At 40.2% G+C, this 17,559-nt stretch overlaps 1 protein-coding gene across 2 annotated transcripts; it reads left to right on the forward strand.

Moving 5' to 3' along the window:
• Positions 1 to 848: 848 nt before the first annotated feature.
• SKIL (SKI like proto-oncogene) lies at positions 849 to 17,559 on the forward strand. 2 transcript variants are annotated; one of them, XM_068692109.1, is made up of 7 exons: positions 849 to 940; positions 1,241 to 2,877; positions 5,776 to 5,873; positions 7,273 to 7,511; positions 7,739 to 7,977; positions 8,959 to 9,183; positions 12,340 to 17,559. In XM_068692109.1, the coding sequence occupies exons 2-7, from the start codon at positions 1,771 to 1,773 to the stop codon at positions 12,499 to 12,501; spliced, it is 2,070 nt and encodes a 689-aa protein (XP_068548210.1). In that variant the 5' UTR covers positions 849 to 940; positions 1,241 to 1,770; the 3' UTR covers positions 12,502 to 17,559. The 2 variants fall into 2 exon arrangements, with proteins under 2 accessions (XP_068548210.1, XP_068548209.1); XM_068692108.1 differs by having other exon boundaries at positions 932 to 1,042.

A 17,559-nucleotide genomic window follows, 5' to 3' on the forward strand; every position in this document is an offset into this window, starting at 1 on the left:
CAAAACCTGCAACCAAAATCGTGTCACACACCAAGGGGAGTGATAACAGAGAAGGCCATACTTCGTATATCAGCACACAAGCAATATATGTAGTTTGTAATATGTGAAAAGGAGATTATGCTTCTTTTTATGCATATAAGGGACAATTATATGCTTTAGAGCAATCCTGGAGCTCTATTTTTCTGCCATCATCAGAAGGAAGCGCTGCAGATGTGGTATTTTAAAGGAGAGCTAAAGGTGCCTTGCCAAGCTGTGCTGTGGGGCTGGAGCCCCCCTCAGCCCGGCCTGCCCTGAGGAAACCTGAGCGCATCAAAGGTGCGAAGGCAAAGATTAAAGCGTGCCCAAATCCTCAGCAGCAAGGTAGGCTTTGTTTCTCCCGCTCTGATCATCCTGCCAGCCTGGTGCTAGGGAAGGAGAGGACCGAGGCCGCTCGCTGTGAGGAGCAGAAGACAGGGGGAGGCCTGGTGTGCCAGGCCCGGGGTCTCCATGCCCAGGGGTGAGGTGACCATGCCGGGGGTGGCCATACCCGGGGCCACCAACCCGGGGGTGGCCGTGCCCAGAGCCCCCAGCAGCCGCCTCAGCGCGGCTCTGCCTTCCCTCACAGCCCGGCCCTCAGGGAGCTGCCGCCGCTAAGCGCTGAGGCGAACACCGCGCGGAAAACACCCAAACACCATTTTTTTCGTTTCATTTCATTTTATTTCCTTTCCTTTTACACATTTTTTTTTATTTTTTTCACCGGGGGGGGGGGGGGGCAGGGCACCCTCCCTTCCCCCCTTTTACGTGAGGCGCCGGCGGCGGCTCCCGCCGTGCCCCAGACGGTGGGCGGGGAGGAGACGGGGAGGAGGGAGGGGAAGGGGGGGGGAAGGAGGAGGCGGTGCGCGCCCCCGGCGGGTTCGTGCCCGCGCGTCGCCGCCGCCGCCGCCGCCGTCTCCGCAGTGAGGTCACGGCGGGGGGGGGGGGAGAAGGGGAGCGAGGAGGGGGGCGGCGGCGCGTGCGCGGCGCCTGCTCCGCTCCCGGGCTGCCGGGGCCGCCGCGGCGCCGGGTGAGGGAGGCGGGGGCGCGCATGGGGGGGGGGGGGCGGCTGAGGCGAGGCTGAGGCGGTGAGGGGGGAGCGGCGGCGGCGGCGGCAGCCTCGGGGCCTTGCGGCGTGAGGGGAGCGGGGAGGGGGCACCGGCACCGGGACGCTGCCGGTGGGGCCCGGCTAACGCTGATTTCCCCCCCTCCGTGTGTCTCCCCGCAGGCCGAGTGTGGAGGGGAGGGGAGGGGACCCCCGGCACAGCCCCGAAGTTGGCAGCGCGGCGGAGCAGGCCCCGGGAGCCCCGGCTGAGGGCTGGGAGGCTTCTGGTACCTCAGCACCGAGAGGCTCCGGGTGTTTTCTGAAGGGAAAGCGGCCGAGGATGGCCGCTCCCGCACCGCCTCCCTGCCTGCCGAATCGCCCTTCCCGGCGATTGTGTGAAGCGGCGGTGGGGTGCGAGGAATAACCCGTATCGCGGCGTGTTTTTATGGAAGAGAAGCGAACAGATATTTATAAAACTTAATCGCCTAACCTCTCCAGTCTTAATTTTGTAGTATTACACGCGAAATGGGTCACGGTTTTTTTCCCGTTGGAGGCTGAAGCGTTAACTTCCTACCGACAGGAATGCAGAGCGTGGTGTGCCGGAGGTAACCGAGATCACTTCAGATTGTCGTGGTTTTCGTATTTTTTTGTATAAACCAGCAGGAAAATGCACGCTCGAGACTTTAATTAATTAAAGGGTCTGGTGTGTAGCGATGGAAAGCCCGCAGACAAACTTCCCGCTGGGTCTGGTTTCGGAGCAGAAGAGGACGGGGATGCAGGAGGACGGGAGCCCCCCGTTCAAAAAAGCAATGACAGAAATGCACGTAAGCAGCCAAGTGCGAGTCGTAATAAATAAATTGCCAACAATAAAGAAGGAAAACTTGGACGAGTATGATGAAACTCCTATGGAGGCTGATGGGGAAAATGCCAAGCCAAACAGTACTTCAATCTCTGAGCCTTTGAATTTAAATCCAGGTCTGAAACACACATTGGCACAGTTCCACTTGAGCAGCCAGAGCTCCCTGGGTGGACCAGCAGCTTTTTCAGCACGCTATTCCCAGGAAAGTATGTCTCCCACCGTCTTCTTGCCTCTTCCATCACCACAAATCCTGTCTGGGCCGCTGCTCATTCCTCCAGACAGTTCCACCGAGCTCACTCAGACGCTGCTGGAGGGGGAGTCCATCTCTTGTTTCAAAGTCGGAGGGGAAAAAAGACTTTGCCTGCCTCAAGTGTTGAATTCGGTTCTCCGAGACTTTTCTTTGCAACAGATTAATACCGTGTGTGATGAACTGTATATATACTGCTCAAGGTGCACGTCTGACCAGCTTCATATTCTCAAGGTTTTGGGAATTCTTCCGTTCAACGCTCCCTCCTGTGGGCTGATTACACTGACTGATGCTCAGAGACTATGCAATGCTTTACTACGCCCTCGCACTTTTCCCCAAAATGGCAGTTTTCTCCCTGGTAAGAACACCTTGGCCCAACTGAAAGAGACTGGCAGTGCCTTTGAAGTAGAGCATGAATGCCTGGGCAAGTGCCAGGGTTTGTTTGCACCTCAGTTCTACCTTGCGCCGGACGACCCCTGCATCCAGTGCCTGGAGTGCTACGGGATGTTTTCACCCCAGACGTTTGTGATGCATTCGCATAGATCTCCCGACAAGAGGACCTGCCACTGGGGCTTTGAGTCAGCCAAGTGGCATTGCTACCTTCACATTAACCAAAAATACTTAGGGACGTCAGAGGAGCGGGAGCTGAAGCATCTCTTGGAGGAAATGAAGGAGAAATTTAGTGAGAAAAACCAGAAAAGAACTCGGTCCAAAGTAAGTTGGCCTGCTCGTGTAGAACTCCTGAATCTTTCTCTGCTCACACGTTAATATGCTGTATGGAAGCACATTACTTGCCTTTTGTAAATGGGAACGCTTGTCAAATCAAGCCCAAGTTAAATCTGTGACAGGGCTTCACCATGGAAATATATTTTCGATGAACAGGTGCTGTAATTTTCCTCTTTGGGCCCTGAGTAATTTCATTCAAGCCTGTTTGGTTTTGTTGGTCCTTTTTCCATTTTCAGATAGGCAGTCTTTGGAAAGTTCAGAACTGTTGCGGAAATACTCATTCTCCCTTTTGACCTTTGAGTACGTTTTATGCAGTATGCCTTGCGGCAGCTGAGCACAGCAGAAAGGAGCTTGAAAATCAAGTGTTGCGAATTTCTCTGTCATTTGTTAGGTCTACAGCAGCACACACGCTCATGGTGTATGGCCACCTAGCCTGCCAACCACCCATCCCACGACTGTGTGCAGGGTAATGGTGCATCAGTAAGTTGCTGTTCAGAAGCCCAGCTTGTTCAGCTTTCTGTTTAAACCTGTGGTACAGAGAAATATGCCAAAAGAAGAGGGGGTTTTAAGCTGTCCAAGTAATGAGCTGTAGGCCGGTATCTTGACAATGGTTAATAATAGACATAGTATTTTTTCCTAAAATACCGCTGCAAGTCTGCAGTGTGGCTCAAAAATACAGAGCTGCTTTTTCCCCAGTTTAAATAATAAGACGAGCACCAGATACATGGTGAACGTTGCTGGGGAAATAATCATGTCATGCTCAAGGAATAAGTTTTTAAAAGGGTATTTGGTAGGGAGCAGAGAGTAACAAGTAGATGACAATGAAATGTGCAGGGAATGCCATCAGAGATGTTTGCCTTCACAGAATATGCAAGTTTATCGTGCATAATTTAAACTTAGATGTTCTGAAATGGTTCCTGACCTGCTCTGTGTTTCTTTTTAGTTTATTGGTCATTTAAATGTCTGCTCGCTGGCTGCTGGTTTGATTGATCCCTTTTGCCTGTTGGGTGTTGGGTTGTGGACTCCAAAGGAGCAGCAGCAAGAGCAGGCTGGATCAATGGGCCCAAAAAGGTGTGCAGGGTATTTGACACCTTTCAGTGTAAGCTCCTCAAAACATAGTGTTGCAGAAGGGCTTATGACAGGAATAAGTATTTGTACAGCTGTGCCAGACTGCTGTAAGGGATTTTATCAGAACATTTCCACGGAAGTCTGCAATATGGCTTGCTTCCACATGCTGAAGTGCTTAGAGATACAGGTGAGCTCATAGCGAGGAGACTGCTCGTCGTCTGATAAAGGCTGTCGTGACAATCTTTGTCCTTGCAGTGCCAGTACAGGTAATAAACTGTCTCGGAGTACATGCATCTGTGGAAATAACCTTCCAGAGTCACACCTACAATACTGCTTGCTTCCTGCTTTATGGTGGCAGATTTCTGACCACAAGATCTTTCAGTTTCCTGTATACGGATGAAAAAATAGCTCAAGTTAACAGTAGCAGTCATTTGGACTGGACTGCTACAAAAGAAATATTTTAAAAAAACTCTCTTTCTGGAGTCTCCCATTGCACACCTGTATAGTTCTTTCTTCTAAAGCAGCACATGAAATCAGAGTGGGAGAAAAACTCTGAAAACTTGAGCAAAGAAAAAATGGTGGAGAGGGTTTTTGCCTTTTTTTGGTCTCGCGGATATTCATCTTGAAAGTACAAAAGGTTAGAAGAGTTTAATAGGGGAGTGTTGGGATCACAGGCGCTGCTTCCTTGTCCTGGGGAAGCTTCTGTAAAATCAGACCCAAAGCAAGAAGAAGAAGCTCAGAGGTAGTAATAATAAATTTCTAATTAAACCTTCTAATTTCTAATGTCTTTGGGACATTCCAAATGAGATCGTGTGCCTTGCCTCTCTCCTTAGCATTTCACTCCAAGCTTACTCACCTCCCAGCGTACTTACACTTTTGCTTTCAGTATTTTAACAGTAGCCCAATGTTGGCCCTCCCCTGCACACAGTTTTGTGCTAATAAGAAAGCTGTAGGCTGTGCATTTGCCACCAAGTTTCTTGTTTTCTGGCGAGTTCTGGGCTCCGTGGCATCACGCCTGCCTGCCCACTGTGGAAGTGCCTTTGGAAGTGCATGCGGCACAGCCCTTGGCATCACCACTGTTCTGGTGGTCGCTGCACTAAAACTGTCCTTGGTTCTCAGGCCACGAGGTGACCACTGTGGTTAACTCCAGAAATGCCTCTTGAGACAAATGGCAAGACTTGCTGCCTAAATACGGAACACACAGAAGGTTTTTCTAAGTTGATGTTTTCTGATGCAGCCGGAGTAATCTTGTTTGTTACTGCGAAAGGAATGGAGTTGTCAGGTTACTGCAGCAGCCTTGCCCAGATCTCTAATAAAAGGTCTCAACTTCCTTTAGTGGTCTTCTCTCTAACACCAGTCATTTGCACTTCATTCTTATGTTTCATTTTGTAGTAAAGCATCTGGCAAGTGTGTATTATGATGTGGATAGTTTATTGTAGAGGCTCATACAAGCCTTGGAAGTATGAAATCCTCTTTCTGCCTCTCTCAAGCACTCGTAGCATGTCCCTGGCAGAGTTCTCAGCAGAGCTTTTATGTAGGTTTGTAAAGAGATTTTCTTTCGGTTTCATTGCTCCTTTACCCATAATGGGAAATTGGAGATGGAAGAAAATTCTGGTGCTTGCATCACCCTGTACCTCTGCCAAAGGCTGTCTGCTTCCCAGTACCCCAGTTTGTCTGCTGCTGCCCAACTCTGTCTATCTGTATTAATGAAGTGCCATTCCACTCAGAAGTGTTTATTAAAATGTGAATAATGTGTGCCTCTCTATTACAGGCACAGTTACTGGTTTTTATTTATTTATTTAATTTTCTTCTCTTTAGGTGGATTCACAGCAGAGCCTAGAGTTATCCCAGTGGTATCCCGTTATAAAGCAAGAAGCAGAAGCTGAACCTCAGCCACCTTCCTTTTTCCATCCCAGGTAACTGAATTTCCTGTGCAGAACTCTGAGCATCGTATGCATGGGTTAAATTGTTTTAACTATTTAAAGATGGTTTCAAGTGGAAAAAAAAAAAATGTACTTGCAACCTGAAGTGTTAGGAAGAATAATCAAAGCCTAACTTTTATTAATTTCTTAGTGTAAATATTAATGAACTGCTTATGAGAGAATTATTGGTACGGGACTCGAGTTGTGATGTATGAGTGTTCTTCAGTAGGAAATAAATTTGAAATGTAATTACAGTTTCCCTTCTCAGAGTAGAAATGGCAGAAGCTAAATTTTAATCTTTCCTGTTGTAATGTAACTCATGTCTGTGAAAAGCTGCACAGGGCCTATTTACTATGAGTGCAACTTAATTTTCTTTCAAAAAAAAACTTGCAAAAACTGTCTGAAGACTTTATCCCACACTGAAACAATGAGTGCAGCTGAATTGTTGGTTGATTAGTTTCCTGGTTTTAGAAACCAAGTGCGTGTCCTTCACATAGTGTGCACTTTGTATTCTGCATCAACCACAGAAACAGCCTTTGTTGAAGTACCTCTTACCCTCCATCCCTGCGGGGCAATGCATTTAGTTTGTATGGGTGAGATCAGGCTCTTTGGACAAGCAGCATGCATCAAAGCGACACACATGCACACTAGTTCCATGCAGACACATGAATAGTAGAACATTTCTGATGGTTCCTCTGTTGGCTGCTTCTATTGGTGCCCCTTCAGAACCAGGAGGAAGGAAAGTGGTGAAGGCAGCAGTGTTGACTCCAACGTCATGACAGTAATTATCTGGGCACTGACCTTAACAGATCTGGCAGTTTTTCCTTCTGTACTAGATGAAAGCTGAGTGGCTAGGTTAAGGAAATAGAAACAATTTTTGCTAGAAGTCAGGAGATGTGAAATCCAGACAGATTTGTAAATGTACGTGGAGAAAAAAGATGGTCTGATGCTGGTCTCAGGTTTGCCACAGCACTGTCAGTACACAGCTTTGCTGTTTAAAGCGCAGTTTGCTCATTCCCACTACACTGATCCCTTCCGCCATTCTCCGTTGCTAATACGAGGATTATGAAAATGCTAGAGTCTGGATCTGGTGCCACTCTAATTTCACTCTTTGCATTTAAATGAAGACTTCAAATGAGTTTGGTATGATTTTTTTAATCTGTCACGTTTGAAAAATCCGTTTTTTGATGACTGTAAAACTCTATCTAGATAATCTAGTCAGTAAAGATGAAGTAGGTCATTAATTTCTTTTGTGCAGGAAAAATTTTGAAAGGATGTGCTTATTTTTCATTGGAACTTTTACTGTTTGAAATCAGATTAAATTAAACTTACTGCTCTAATTCATCATTTGTTACACATTTTCATTCTTGATTGTACTGTTCTACTGTTGCAGTTACTACCTTTATATGTGTGATAAAGTGGTTGCCCCAAATGTATCCCTTGCATCACAATACAAGGACGTTGCAAAAACAGCAGTCAAAACTTCAGAAGTAATTAAATCTTCACCTGGACAGTCAGAGAAAAAGCTCAGTAGTGGAAAGCACAAAAAAGTTGCCTCGTATCCAGAGCTTTCTCTTGAAGAACAGGAAAAAATTGACTTGAAAACTAGCATGGAACAGCATAAACGTTTAGGTGAGTGGATAAGCTATAAAGAAAATTATGTTGAAAACTTTTCAGTTTTTATAGCATATAATTTTGGAAAGCTCAACACCAACCCAGTATTTTCTGATTGTTTCCACTTCAGTTTTCCAAAAATTCGTTTGACCTTTTCTTAATCTTCAGTCCCCTTTGCATTTTTTTTTTCCACTCTAAGCTTAATTTCCTGTGATTATTAGGCTGTGTTCTTCTTTTATCTATAGATCCACCTGTGTCAACTCATTCTGCAAGAGGTGGAAAATCCGAGCGCATTTCTACCAAAAGCACTAGAGACTCTAGACGCGTTGAAGTAGGTAACGTGAGAACCTTGTCCCCCACTCTCATGAAAGACATCAGTTGTGAAGATGACAAGGGGAGGATCATGGAAGAAGTAATGAAAACCTACATCAAACAGCAGGAAAAACTAAATACTATTTTGCGGAGGAAGCAGCAGCTTCAAATGGTACAGTGCCAGTCTGAATGCCTTTAATGTTTGTCTACAGAAAACCAGAAAACTAATGTTAGATCTTTGGTTCTAGAATCAATCTCACAGGTGACTTTCATGTAAAAGCACCAGAACACACAGATACTTTTCCACCAGCTTGAATCCAGACAGCAAATATTTAACGTCCTGTGCGTTTATTAGGTTGGAGTTTACTAATAATCGATGTGTTTTCAGTTTGTAACTACTGTGTTCAAGGAGCTCCTTTTATTTTATCCACATGAAAACTACCTTCAAGTGTTTTCCAAACATATAAATATAGTTTAAGTCCTCTAAAAATTTCTCAATATTTAGGATTTTAAGGATCCTAATATCCATCAATATCCTCGGAATGATGCTATCACTGCCATGTGTAACAAGAATACCACCTTCCTATTTCTATTTGATACATCTTGTTTCTAGGGGATTTTACTGATCTTTTTAATAATGGATGACATTAGAAATTGGTGTTCATTTGTGATTTTGCCTCATTTCTATTTTCTATTTTAACTTAGGTAAATACTGTCTTGGCTGCTTACATTCATAAGCCAGACCTGTATTTTTTAACAGTAAGCTCAGAGTTGGTCAGCTCAGATAGGGTCTCAGCACTGCTGCTTTTAAGGTGTTCTGCTGTTGGAGGTAAAGCTTAGAGAGAAGTTTAAATATATATGTATATTTTTCAAAAGGTTTTAATGTTAACAGAAAAAGAAGCCAAACTGTTTCTGGAAGCGCTGGGTACTTGAAAATATAAATAATGTCATTATATTGAATGGAGCTCTTGCTACAAAATTCCATGGCAGCACTGATAAGTAATAAGTACCATTACCAGGCTATTGTTACCTTAACGTAAATGTGCTCTTTTGGGCCTCGTTGTTTCTAGATACACATTTAAATTACGAGATCAGTGTTTTGCTTCCCTGGTGTTAGAACCAAGGTGTATGTAATCCTGATCTGTCTCCATAGGAAGTGGAAATGTTAAGCAACTCTAAAGCTATGAAGGAACTAACTGAAGAACAGCAGAATTTGCAAAAAGAACTTGAATCTTTGCAAACTGAGCATGCTCAAAGAATGGAAGAATTTTATTTTGAACAGAGGGACTTGGAGAAGAAACTGGACCAAGTGATGAAGCAGAAGTGTACCTGTGACACCAATTTAGAAAAAGACAAAGAAGCGGAATATGCTGCACAGGTGAGAAGTGTATCAGTAAATTGCAAAGTTATCACTCATCCAATGTAAGGTTTCATCTTCTCCATATCTTCTGATGCCATAGACTAACTCCGAAATAAGGGACAATGACAGCATGTTTATTTCCCTGTCCCTTGACTGAAATTGAGGGAGAAACTTACAGAAACGCTTCATCTGTCAGGTGCTGCAGGGTTCCCATTTCATATTCTCACGTTGCTGAGGAAATAATTAATCGTGAACATAAGGTCTACAGTATTCTCATTTAAAATAAGTCATGTTTTAAATGTATGTAGGATTGTCCATGTTACAGAATTAAACATTATCATTTTAGTTACAGAAATAAGCTGATAATCTTTTTCTTCTTTTTATTGGGAGGGAGGAAGAGGCAAGTACCAAACCCCTTGACTTCCTTTGACTTCCTTTGGTTAGCAGCATACCTTGCTGCTCTTTGTGTTCCTTGGTGGTACCATCTTCTGCACCATCTGATGAAACCCCTTCTGTGCTCTATCAAAGTATTTGATCAAGAATTCTCTTTTGGAAATTTTTTGGGGATTTTTCCCCCTGTTCCTGTCTCTTGGGTTCAAATATCATAACCTATGGAGGTTTTTCTTTTACCTTCTTTTTGACTTGTACTATTGCTTCTTTATGATGGAGGTTATTCATGTCATTGCAATAGGAAAAATCCACTACATGACCAAGACAGACTTGGAAAGTCCCTTTTCAAAATTCGTTGCTGTTATGATTAAATGTGTATTGAAGTACTTCATGCAGTCACAGAAAACATAGTCTTTTAAAACAAACAAAATCCAAAACATAAACTCAGTAAAACTTTGTGGTCATTTGATCATAGTTTTATATACTATCTGTTCTTATTGTCTCAAAATAAGAAACAGGCTGTACTTGAGAGACTGGTTTTGGTATTTTTAGGGAGTAGGGCAGTGACTAGCATCATAAATCCTTCTCATGAATTTAATTTCATGACATCCCGCTCCACAGATTCCTAGCCTTTGCTGCCAGAACTAATCCTCTCTGACTAAGGTCTGATTTGCCAAACATCTGGTACAAGCCCTATTACTGCAAGTAACAACATGTTCTAATTTATGAAGATAATCACGTATGGTGTGTTTTGTATGGCTTGTGTAGTTTACGTTCTTTAGAGGATAAAAAACATAGATTGTTCCCCAAGGAGGTATATCAATTGTTTCATTTGATGTTAGAATACTAAATATGTTCCTTCCATGAAAGTATTCGTGATTATTAGTTGTCTCACTATCTGGAATATATCATTTGACTCTTTTTCTTCATTTACCACATCTATTTTTTGGACCCCAGGTTCCAAGCAATTGTCAGAAGCATCTGAGCTAAGCAGAGGTCCTGGCAACAGTTAATTTCCCAGAGCTGTCTATACAGCATTTAATCTGATGTCTTCTTGAATCCAGTTGCCCCTTTCTCTCTGAGAACTGTGGCCTGAGAAGTACATTTGTACTCTCTGTACATTAAATGAAATTAATGAAAATAGAGGGGTTGGAATTTGGGTAAATGTTTGCTCTTCTATCCAGTCCTGCCTGAAGATGTACTAAGTGTTTTCTCCTCCTTTTTTTTACTCCTTTGTTGACTTGCCTAGTTTAATTGCTGCTTTACCCTGTCAATCACAACAGGGCAGTATAACCAGTACTGAAGCCTTTCCTTACAGCTGGAAACCAAAGCTCAACCAGAGACCTGCTCATGTAGTACGTGCTGAGACATGCAGGCAGTGGGCTTTACCGTGCTGCACCAGTCTACGTAATCAAAGCAGTGGAGTCAGAGGACTCGTGTTAGTAGGCTAGTGCTGTCTAAGAACTACTAAAATATTTCTGATTATATTAAGAACTGTTTAAATGGTTCTTATTACACAAGTGAAGGTCAATGTCCATTGAGCAGTATGTTTCTCTGAAATCAGCACAGCAGTTTCTGTTGTTTTTTTTTTCAGTGAGATGTACATGTAGCGATTATTTAGATAGATACCCATCATCATCATAAATGCAGATGGAGTTTTTAGATTCACTCCACTTCTCAATCTATTTTTAAATTCAGTGAGGTCTTTTCATAAGAAGCAAACATGTAAATCAGTGGTAGACAAGATAACTGGTTTCTAGTCTCCCTGTTGTAACTGAAGGTAGCATACATGTAGGCAACTTGACATGAACTTGGTCACACTTGAAAAATTCCTTAGACTTTTCCAGATCTCACTGTAAAGAAGTTTTGATGGGAAAGAACCAACCCCAGTAAATTCAAATCAGTTTCTTAATTATTTAAATCTAGGTGCAATATTTATACGTATATAAGTATGGAGTTGGACTCAATGATCCTTATGGGTCCCTTCCAACTTGAGATATTCCATGATTCTCTAAACAAACTGTGGTTAATTTTAAAAAATGATTTTGTTTTATATATATATATATATATAACAGAAATGCCTTTTTCAGTAGTCGCTGGTATCATTTGGTCTACTTAAGTTTTTCTGATGGTCTGGCAAGTTTCACATTCATGGTACTCCAAAGATTAAAAACTTATTAAATTTTCTGCATTGAAGCACAAAATATTTCACAAGAAATCCTGGATAGACTTGTGTTTATATTTGAACACACATAAATGCGGTTATGTTCAGGATTTTCTGCATCTCATTTCACTTTCATTTATGCTAAAGAATGTCAAAAGCAGTGTTGGTAGTTTTTGCATGTTCTAAAAATGCATTAAGGCTTTGGAAAAAAAATATAATATTTTGTCAGGTGAGAGAAGTTAACTTGGGAAGTGGAAAAGTGCTATTTATTTTGTAATTTGTGAAACATCTGATGCAGACATTATCACGGTCTTCCGTAACATATTATTGATATGGGCTGATGTGGCAGTTCATCTAACTAGAATTTATATGTGTTTAAAAATCAATGTCTTCCATTTTTTTGATTATAATATGATGTTTGTGGAACTTTCCTTATTGGTGTCATTTGCTACTGGTATAGTAGGTGTAGCATAATTCTTGATAACTGTAGAAAATGAGCTGATAAATAATCGTGAAAAATATTTCTATCTGATTCATAGGGTGGTCATCAGTGGGTTCTTGAATGATTGATGTTTACAAATACGTTTGCTAAAATTAAATGTCTGTCTTCTCTTTTACAGCTAGCAGAATTGAGACAGAGATTGGATCATGCAGAGGCAGATAGACAAGAGCTTCAAGACGAACTGAGGCAAGAACGAGAGGCAAGGGAAAAGTTAGAGATGATGATAAAAGAATTGAAGCTACAGATCTTGAAATCTTCAAAAAATGGAAAAGGAAAATAGAAATTCAAAGAGGAAGCATGACTGTGTCTTTCAAACAGGGTGTTTTGTTTTTTAACGAATTGTAAGCTGTTTCTGTGTGATAAGAGAAAGTATTCTCTACAGATTTCTATTTGTCAGACAAGTCCAGATGAAGATATACATATATATAAATAAATAGACAGGTATACATTTTTAGATTTTCCTAACTAATGAAAATCTGCATTTATTTGTACTGGTGTTTCTCAAACTATTGAAAAAAAAAAAAAAAGAAACTTATGATTCAGAGTGACCAGTTTCTGTTGATTTCTAATGCAGTCTTAAGGACCCTATACCTTTTAACATTGTCTGTTAAAATATAGTTGGTGATCTTTATTTTAGTATCAGTTGCACATCCAGTTATAAAAAAATATATATAAAAAAATTGAAAATTCTGATTTCTTCAAGGCCAAGAATAGTTTGGGTTTCAGTGAGAATTTTGTGTTTTCTAATTGGAGAAAGTAAAGGCAGCTTTTCATCCAAAAGGTAATACTCAAAATCACCATGACAATAGATGATTATCAGAAGTGATTTGCCAGCATGAGTTTTTCCCATAATTTTGTTACGTGAAATCAAGCTGATCTTTTCCATATGTGCTATTTAACAATTTATTCTCTCTAAAGCATTTTACAGTAATCATTTGGTTACTATGCTAGAAGAAGAAAACATTAGGCTTTTTTTTTGTAAATTAAAAAAAAAAAGCATCAAAAATGAAATCTTCTAAAATATAAAAATCACATTTTTTTTTATTGTCTTTTGTACTGCAGGTAAAGCAGACTGTTTATGAAGGCTTGTAGTGACAGGAGAAAGGGCAATGGTTTAAAACTGAGGGAAAGTAGATTTAGATATAAGAGAATTTTTTTAATGAGACACTGGAACACGTTGCCCAGAGAAGTTGTGGGTGCCCCATCATTAGAAGCATTCAAAGCTAGGTTAAACAAAAAAAAATGTAAAAAGGAAATTAAAAAATAAATAAATAAATAGGAAAGAAGATAAAAAAAAAAAAGTATTGGTTTCTTTGGTACCCCAAGCCTCCATGCTTTGAGCTTCTTGCTAACTAGTGGGTTTTTCTTTCATCACATAAAACAGGCCTTAACTGACATAATGATAATTGCTTAGAAAAATCAAGTTCTAAGATATGGCACTTTGAAAATCACTTTGATAGTTTCTACATTTGAATGGCATGGTAACGTTGCCATGAATTAAGAAATACAGCATGTTCGTTGAGCTATAACATTTAAAAATGTGTAATTGTACAGAATTTCTGTTTTATGTATATATAACATTTACTTGAGTACTTCAGAAGTCTGATGCCTGGTAGATTCAATGCATGACTACAGATTAAGATGAAGTACTTCTTTGCACTTCTTTCCAAAAAGTTTGATATAGCTGACAGGTGTTAGCTGATTATGTCGATGACTAGAGATGTCTTAGCAGTTTTGTTATTTCACTACATAATTTTAAACTGTGCTTTAGCTCCTGTTACGTTTTTTAAGGTACTTAGGTTTATAACTCTCATAATAATTCAGTTAGTACTGGTGAAACCACTAGTAAAAGCCTACTAGCATCGATTTTTATTCTGAACTAGTAAAACTGAAAACTTCTAGTTCTTCCTTATCTCTCTGTTAGTGGTATAATAGGATTGAGTATCATAGAGAAAGATAAAATTGCACAAATCTTTCAATTGAATGAAAAATTAGGTAATAAATGTCATGGAGTCATAGAATGATTCTTTTATAGCTGTATATAATTTTGTCTATGGGCTCTGTGTCATATTTACACTGATAATTAAGGCAGGTTAGGTGAAAAAATATGAAACACTTTGGCAATGTTAATCAGAAAAGAGGGCCCAGATTACATTTTTCCCTTCTTCCTCAACTCCATCTCCAAATTATGACTGAAAAAAAAAGAAAAGACTGTCTTTACAGCCTAGTGATAGTTTGGAAGGAAATGTACTGATTATAAATTATTCTGCTTGCGTGTTCACCACTTGCTTTAAGATCACTTGTATGTTTTATTTTAATAACCACCAAGAACATGGCTGTAGGGGGAGTGGGCAAGGATGTTGGTAAAAGTGTGATTATTGGGCGCTGCAGCTTGAAGTTTGGATTAGCTGAATTGATAAATAGGAAAACACCATCATGGGGAATGACGAGGTTTCTTCTGGGTATTATCAGAGGATCAAAAGAGGCTGTTTGGAGCTGCTTTTCAGTATCAGTGTTTTGAACCAAACTTGTTCACTTGTCAGTGTAGAGAAGGCCACGCGTTAGGGCTGGAGTTTACGCAGTGTTTGTAGCTTAGCTGTCGAATGTATGGCATCCTCACGGGGTTATTATACCAGAGTACTGTATATTCACTCTTCATTCAGGTCTTGTCTATGTTATGTGACTTCCGCTCCCATTTCCCATTTTGCCACTGGTTGCAGTGGGAGACCAGTACGGCCGGGGGGCCGTGCCTCGGGCAGTGCTTCCACCGCGTACCACCCAGGCTCGCTGGCTCCTGCTGTAGACCAATAAAATGCTGGTGGCTGTAGTTCGTACTAATATTTTCACTGCTGCAAAAACTTGAGCAGTTTATAGCAGTTTTAGCAATTCCAGCTGCAGGTAAGGTCTCCTAATACTTCTAAAACATCTGGCTGAAAAAGCTAATTGAGCATTTATTAAAATGACTTAAAAAGTAGCTTTGTAAATATTCCATTTAGTTAATCTGAAGTTAGGATGCATTTTAAATTGTTGTAATCCTCTTAAAATTCTTAAATATTACTTTCAGGTTCTTTACATAACATAAATAATTTTCATATGTGTAGACTTAATTTTATACTGATTTTAAGTAATAATGTATACATAAATGTGCCATAGATTTTGTGTGTTTGGTCTTTGAAAGATAGTTTTTTAGTAAATTGTAAATAATATGATGCAAGTTCCAGAACAAATATATGTTGACCCTTTTTCACTACCTTATGCTAGTTAATATTGAGTGGTTTATTTTACAACTCAATACAGGAACTTGGATTGAACGCTTAAGGGCCTTCACTTAAGTGCACACCTAATGGTAGAAACGAATTCTGTCACTAGGTACCTGCTTTTAGCCATGGCATGCTCGTTTTATGTGTTATTGTTTGTTCTGCCTTCAGGTTTTGGTTGCTGACCATTTAGGCAGGAAGCTGTTTTCTCAGATAGTTGTGACATTAAGTCTTTAGGAAGAAAATCCTGGATTTGTTCGCAATTTTAAATCTTTGTTATTAAACACCTAGACTGAAATCAAAGTTGCTTAGTGCACCTTTTAGAAAAAAAGTAGGATTCAGGATGAAATACCTAAATTGCTCCTATGCTTTTTGACAAGAACTTTCACAAGCTTTGTGTGCTCTGATGAGCAAGAGAATATAAGAATTGAGAGAAATTTTGCCAGTCTGAAAGTACCCTCATTCATGGTGTAGCCATGTGTCCTTAGACGAAAGAGATTTTATCTAAAATCTCCAAACTTGAGTCCGTCTGTGTTTTAATTTTTGTAAAGCATATATTTTAGCTTGAGAACTTAGGTGAATGTAGTTACGTTTCACATCCTCCAACTAATTTTATTCTATATTTAATATATTAATAGCCTAGGTGTAAAACCATTTGTATATAGTAAAGGCATAATGCAATTAGTGAAGTAGGAAGAGTGGAGTGGGAGCATAAAGCTACCAGTGGCCTGAAAAAATACGGCTTGGTCCATATTTTAGAAGTCACAACTGTTCATTCATGCATTCTTGATTTATACTGGGGGTTGGATAGCTATAATGTGTTAAGAAATTTTTGGAAAACTTTCCTAGCATTAGTTGTGAAGTTGGCCTTGAAGTGCTGTCATGGTCAGCTTCCTAGAATTCACTTGTTTGTAGAGTATATATTTTGACTGTCAGCAAAGATAACAACTTTGTATTTTTTCTGCACTTAATTCATGTAATTGATCCACACAACAGAGTTTTCTATAATATGGTGAAGTCAACAAACGACATAACGACACCTACCTGTTAATCTGTGCTTGAACTATACCAGTAGTTTTATTGAAGCTGTCAGCAGCAAGCAGCAAGAAGCTGCAAATTTTGATCTTTTTGCTCATTTGTAGTGAGAGAAGTGTTCATCAGTGTTTTCATTACAGAAAGCTTGTAGAATTTTCTATTTGTTGCACATCTATTTCAAAAAGATCCTTTTTTTTTTTTAGCTTTTGTGAAAGCAGACATTGCTTACCAATTGCATGACAAGTTCACTGTGTGTCTCTATTATTTAGATTTTTGCCATTACTTAATTTTTTTTTTTTCCAGAGTTAGTGGTTCAGTTGAGAAATGCTTGAAAAATGAGTTTTAAGCACTTCATCAAGCACAGCAAATGGTTAAAATTTTGTATTTGGAAAATTGATTATATGTAACAATACCAATCGATTTTTTTTGTCTTCGAATATAGATACCTCACTTAAAGGAAAGCACAGTTATACTGTATTTAAAATAATTCTAGGAAATAATAAAAAGTTGGTCTAAAATATTTTGTTGCAGTTACATTGCTTTCTGTGATGGACAAAATCTGTTTTTGTGTTTTCCTACTTGCTCTCAGAAGTATTTATTGATGTTGACATGCCAATACGATTATCTGAAATTCCAGAAAGTAGTTGCAAAACACCAGTCTGTTTAGCTCAAGGCGACAGGGTGGATGACTATTCCGAAACCGTAGTAAAAGCCTGTGAAAACGATCAGTGCATTCAAGGATTTTTAATACTTTGCCAATGATGTACAGTCTTACTGCTAGCGTTGCTGTGGTTGCATTACATGACACACAAAACTGTCCTCTACCTCACGTGAGATTAACAGATATTTTATATGGTTTTAGTAAACAAGAGGCTTCTATCTGGTCACTTAGTTTACAAATTTTGAATTATATTTATTGAAACATGACATACTGTGCTCTTAGCTTATACCTCAATTGTATTTTGTGCTGTTATCCATTTTCATGCCATGTAAATACATGTACAGATTGTGGACTCAAAAACAAATAAAAACCTGTAATGTCACAA

This window comes from Anas acuta, chromosome 9, assembly GCF_963932015.1.
Source record: "Anas acuta chromosome 9, bAnaAcu1.1, whole genome shotgun sequence".
NCBI classification, from domain to species: Eukaryota; Metazoa; Chordata; class Aves; order Anseriformes; family Anatidae; genus Anas; species Anas acuta.

Coding starts and splice junctions, on each gene's coding strand:
- SKIL (XM_068692109.1), top strand. CDS start 1,771: ATGGAAAGCCCGCAGACAAACTTCCCGCTGGGTCTGGTTTCGGAGCAG. Junction 2,878..5,775: donor AGAAAAGAACTCGGTCCAAA/GTAAGTTGGCCT, acceptor TCTTCTCTTTAG/GTGGATTCACAGCAGAGCCT. Junction 5,874..7,272: donor CCTTCCTTTTTCCATCCCAG/GTAACTGAATTT, acceptor CTACTGTTGCAG/TTACTACCTTTATATGTGTG.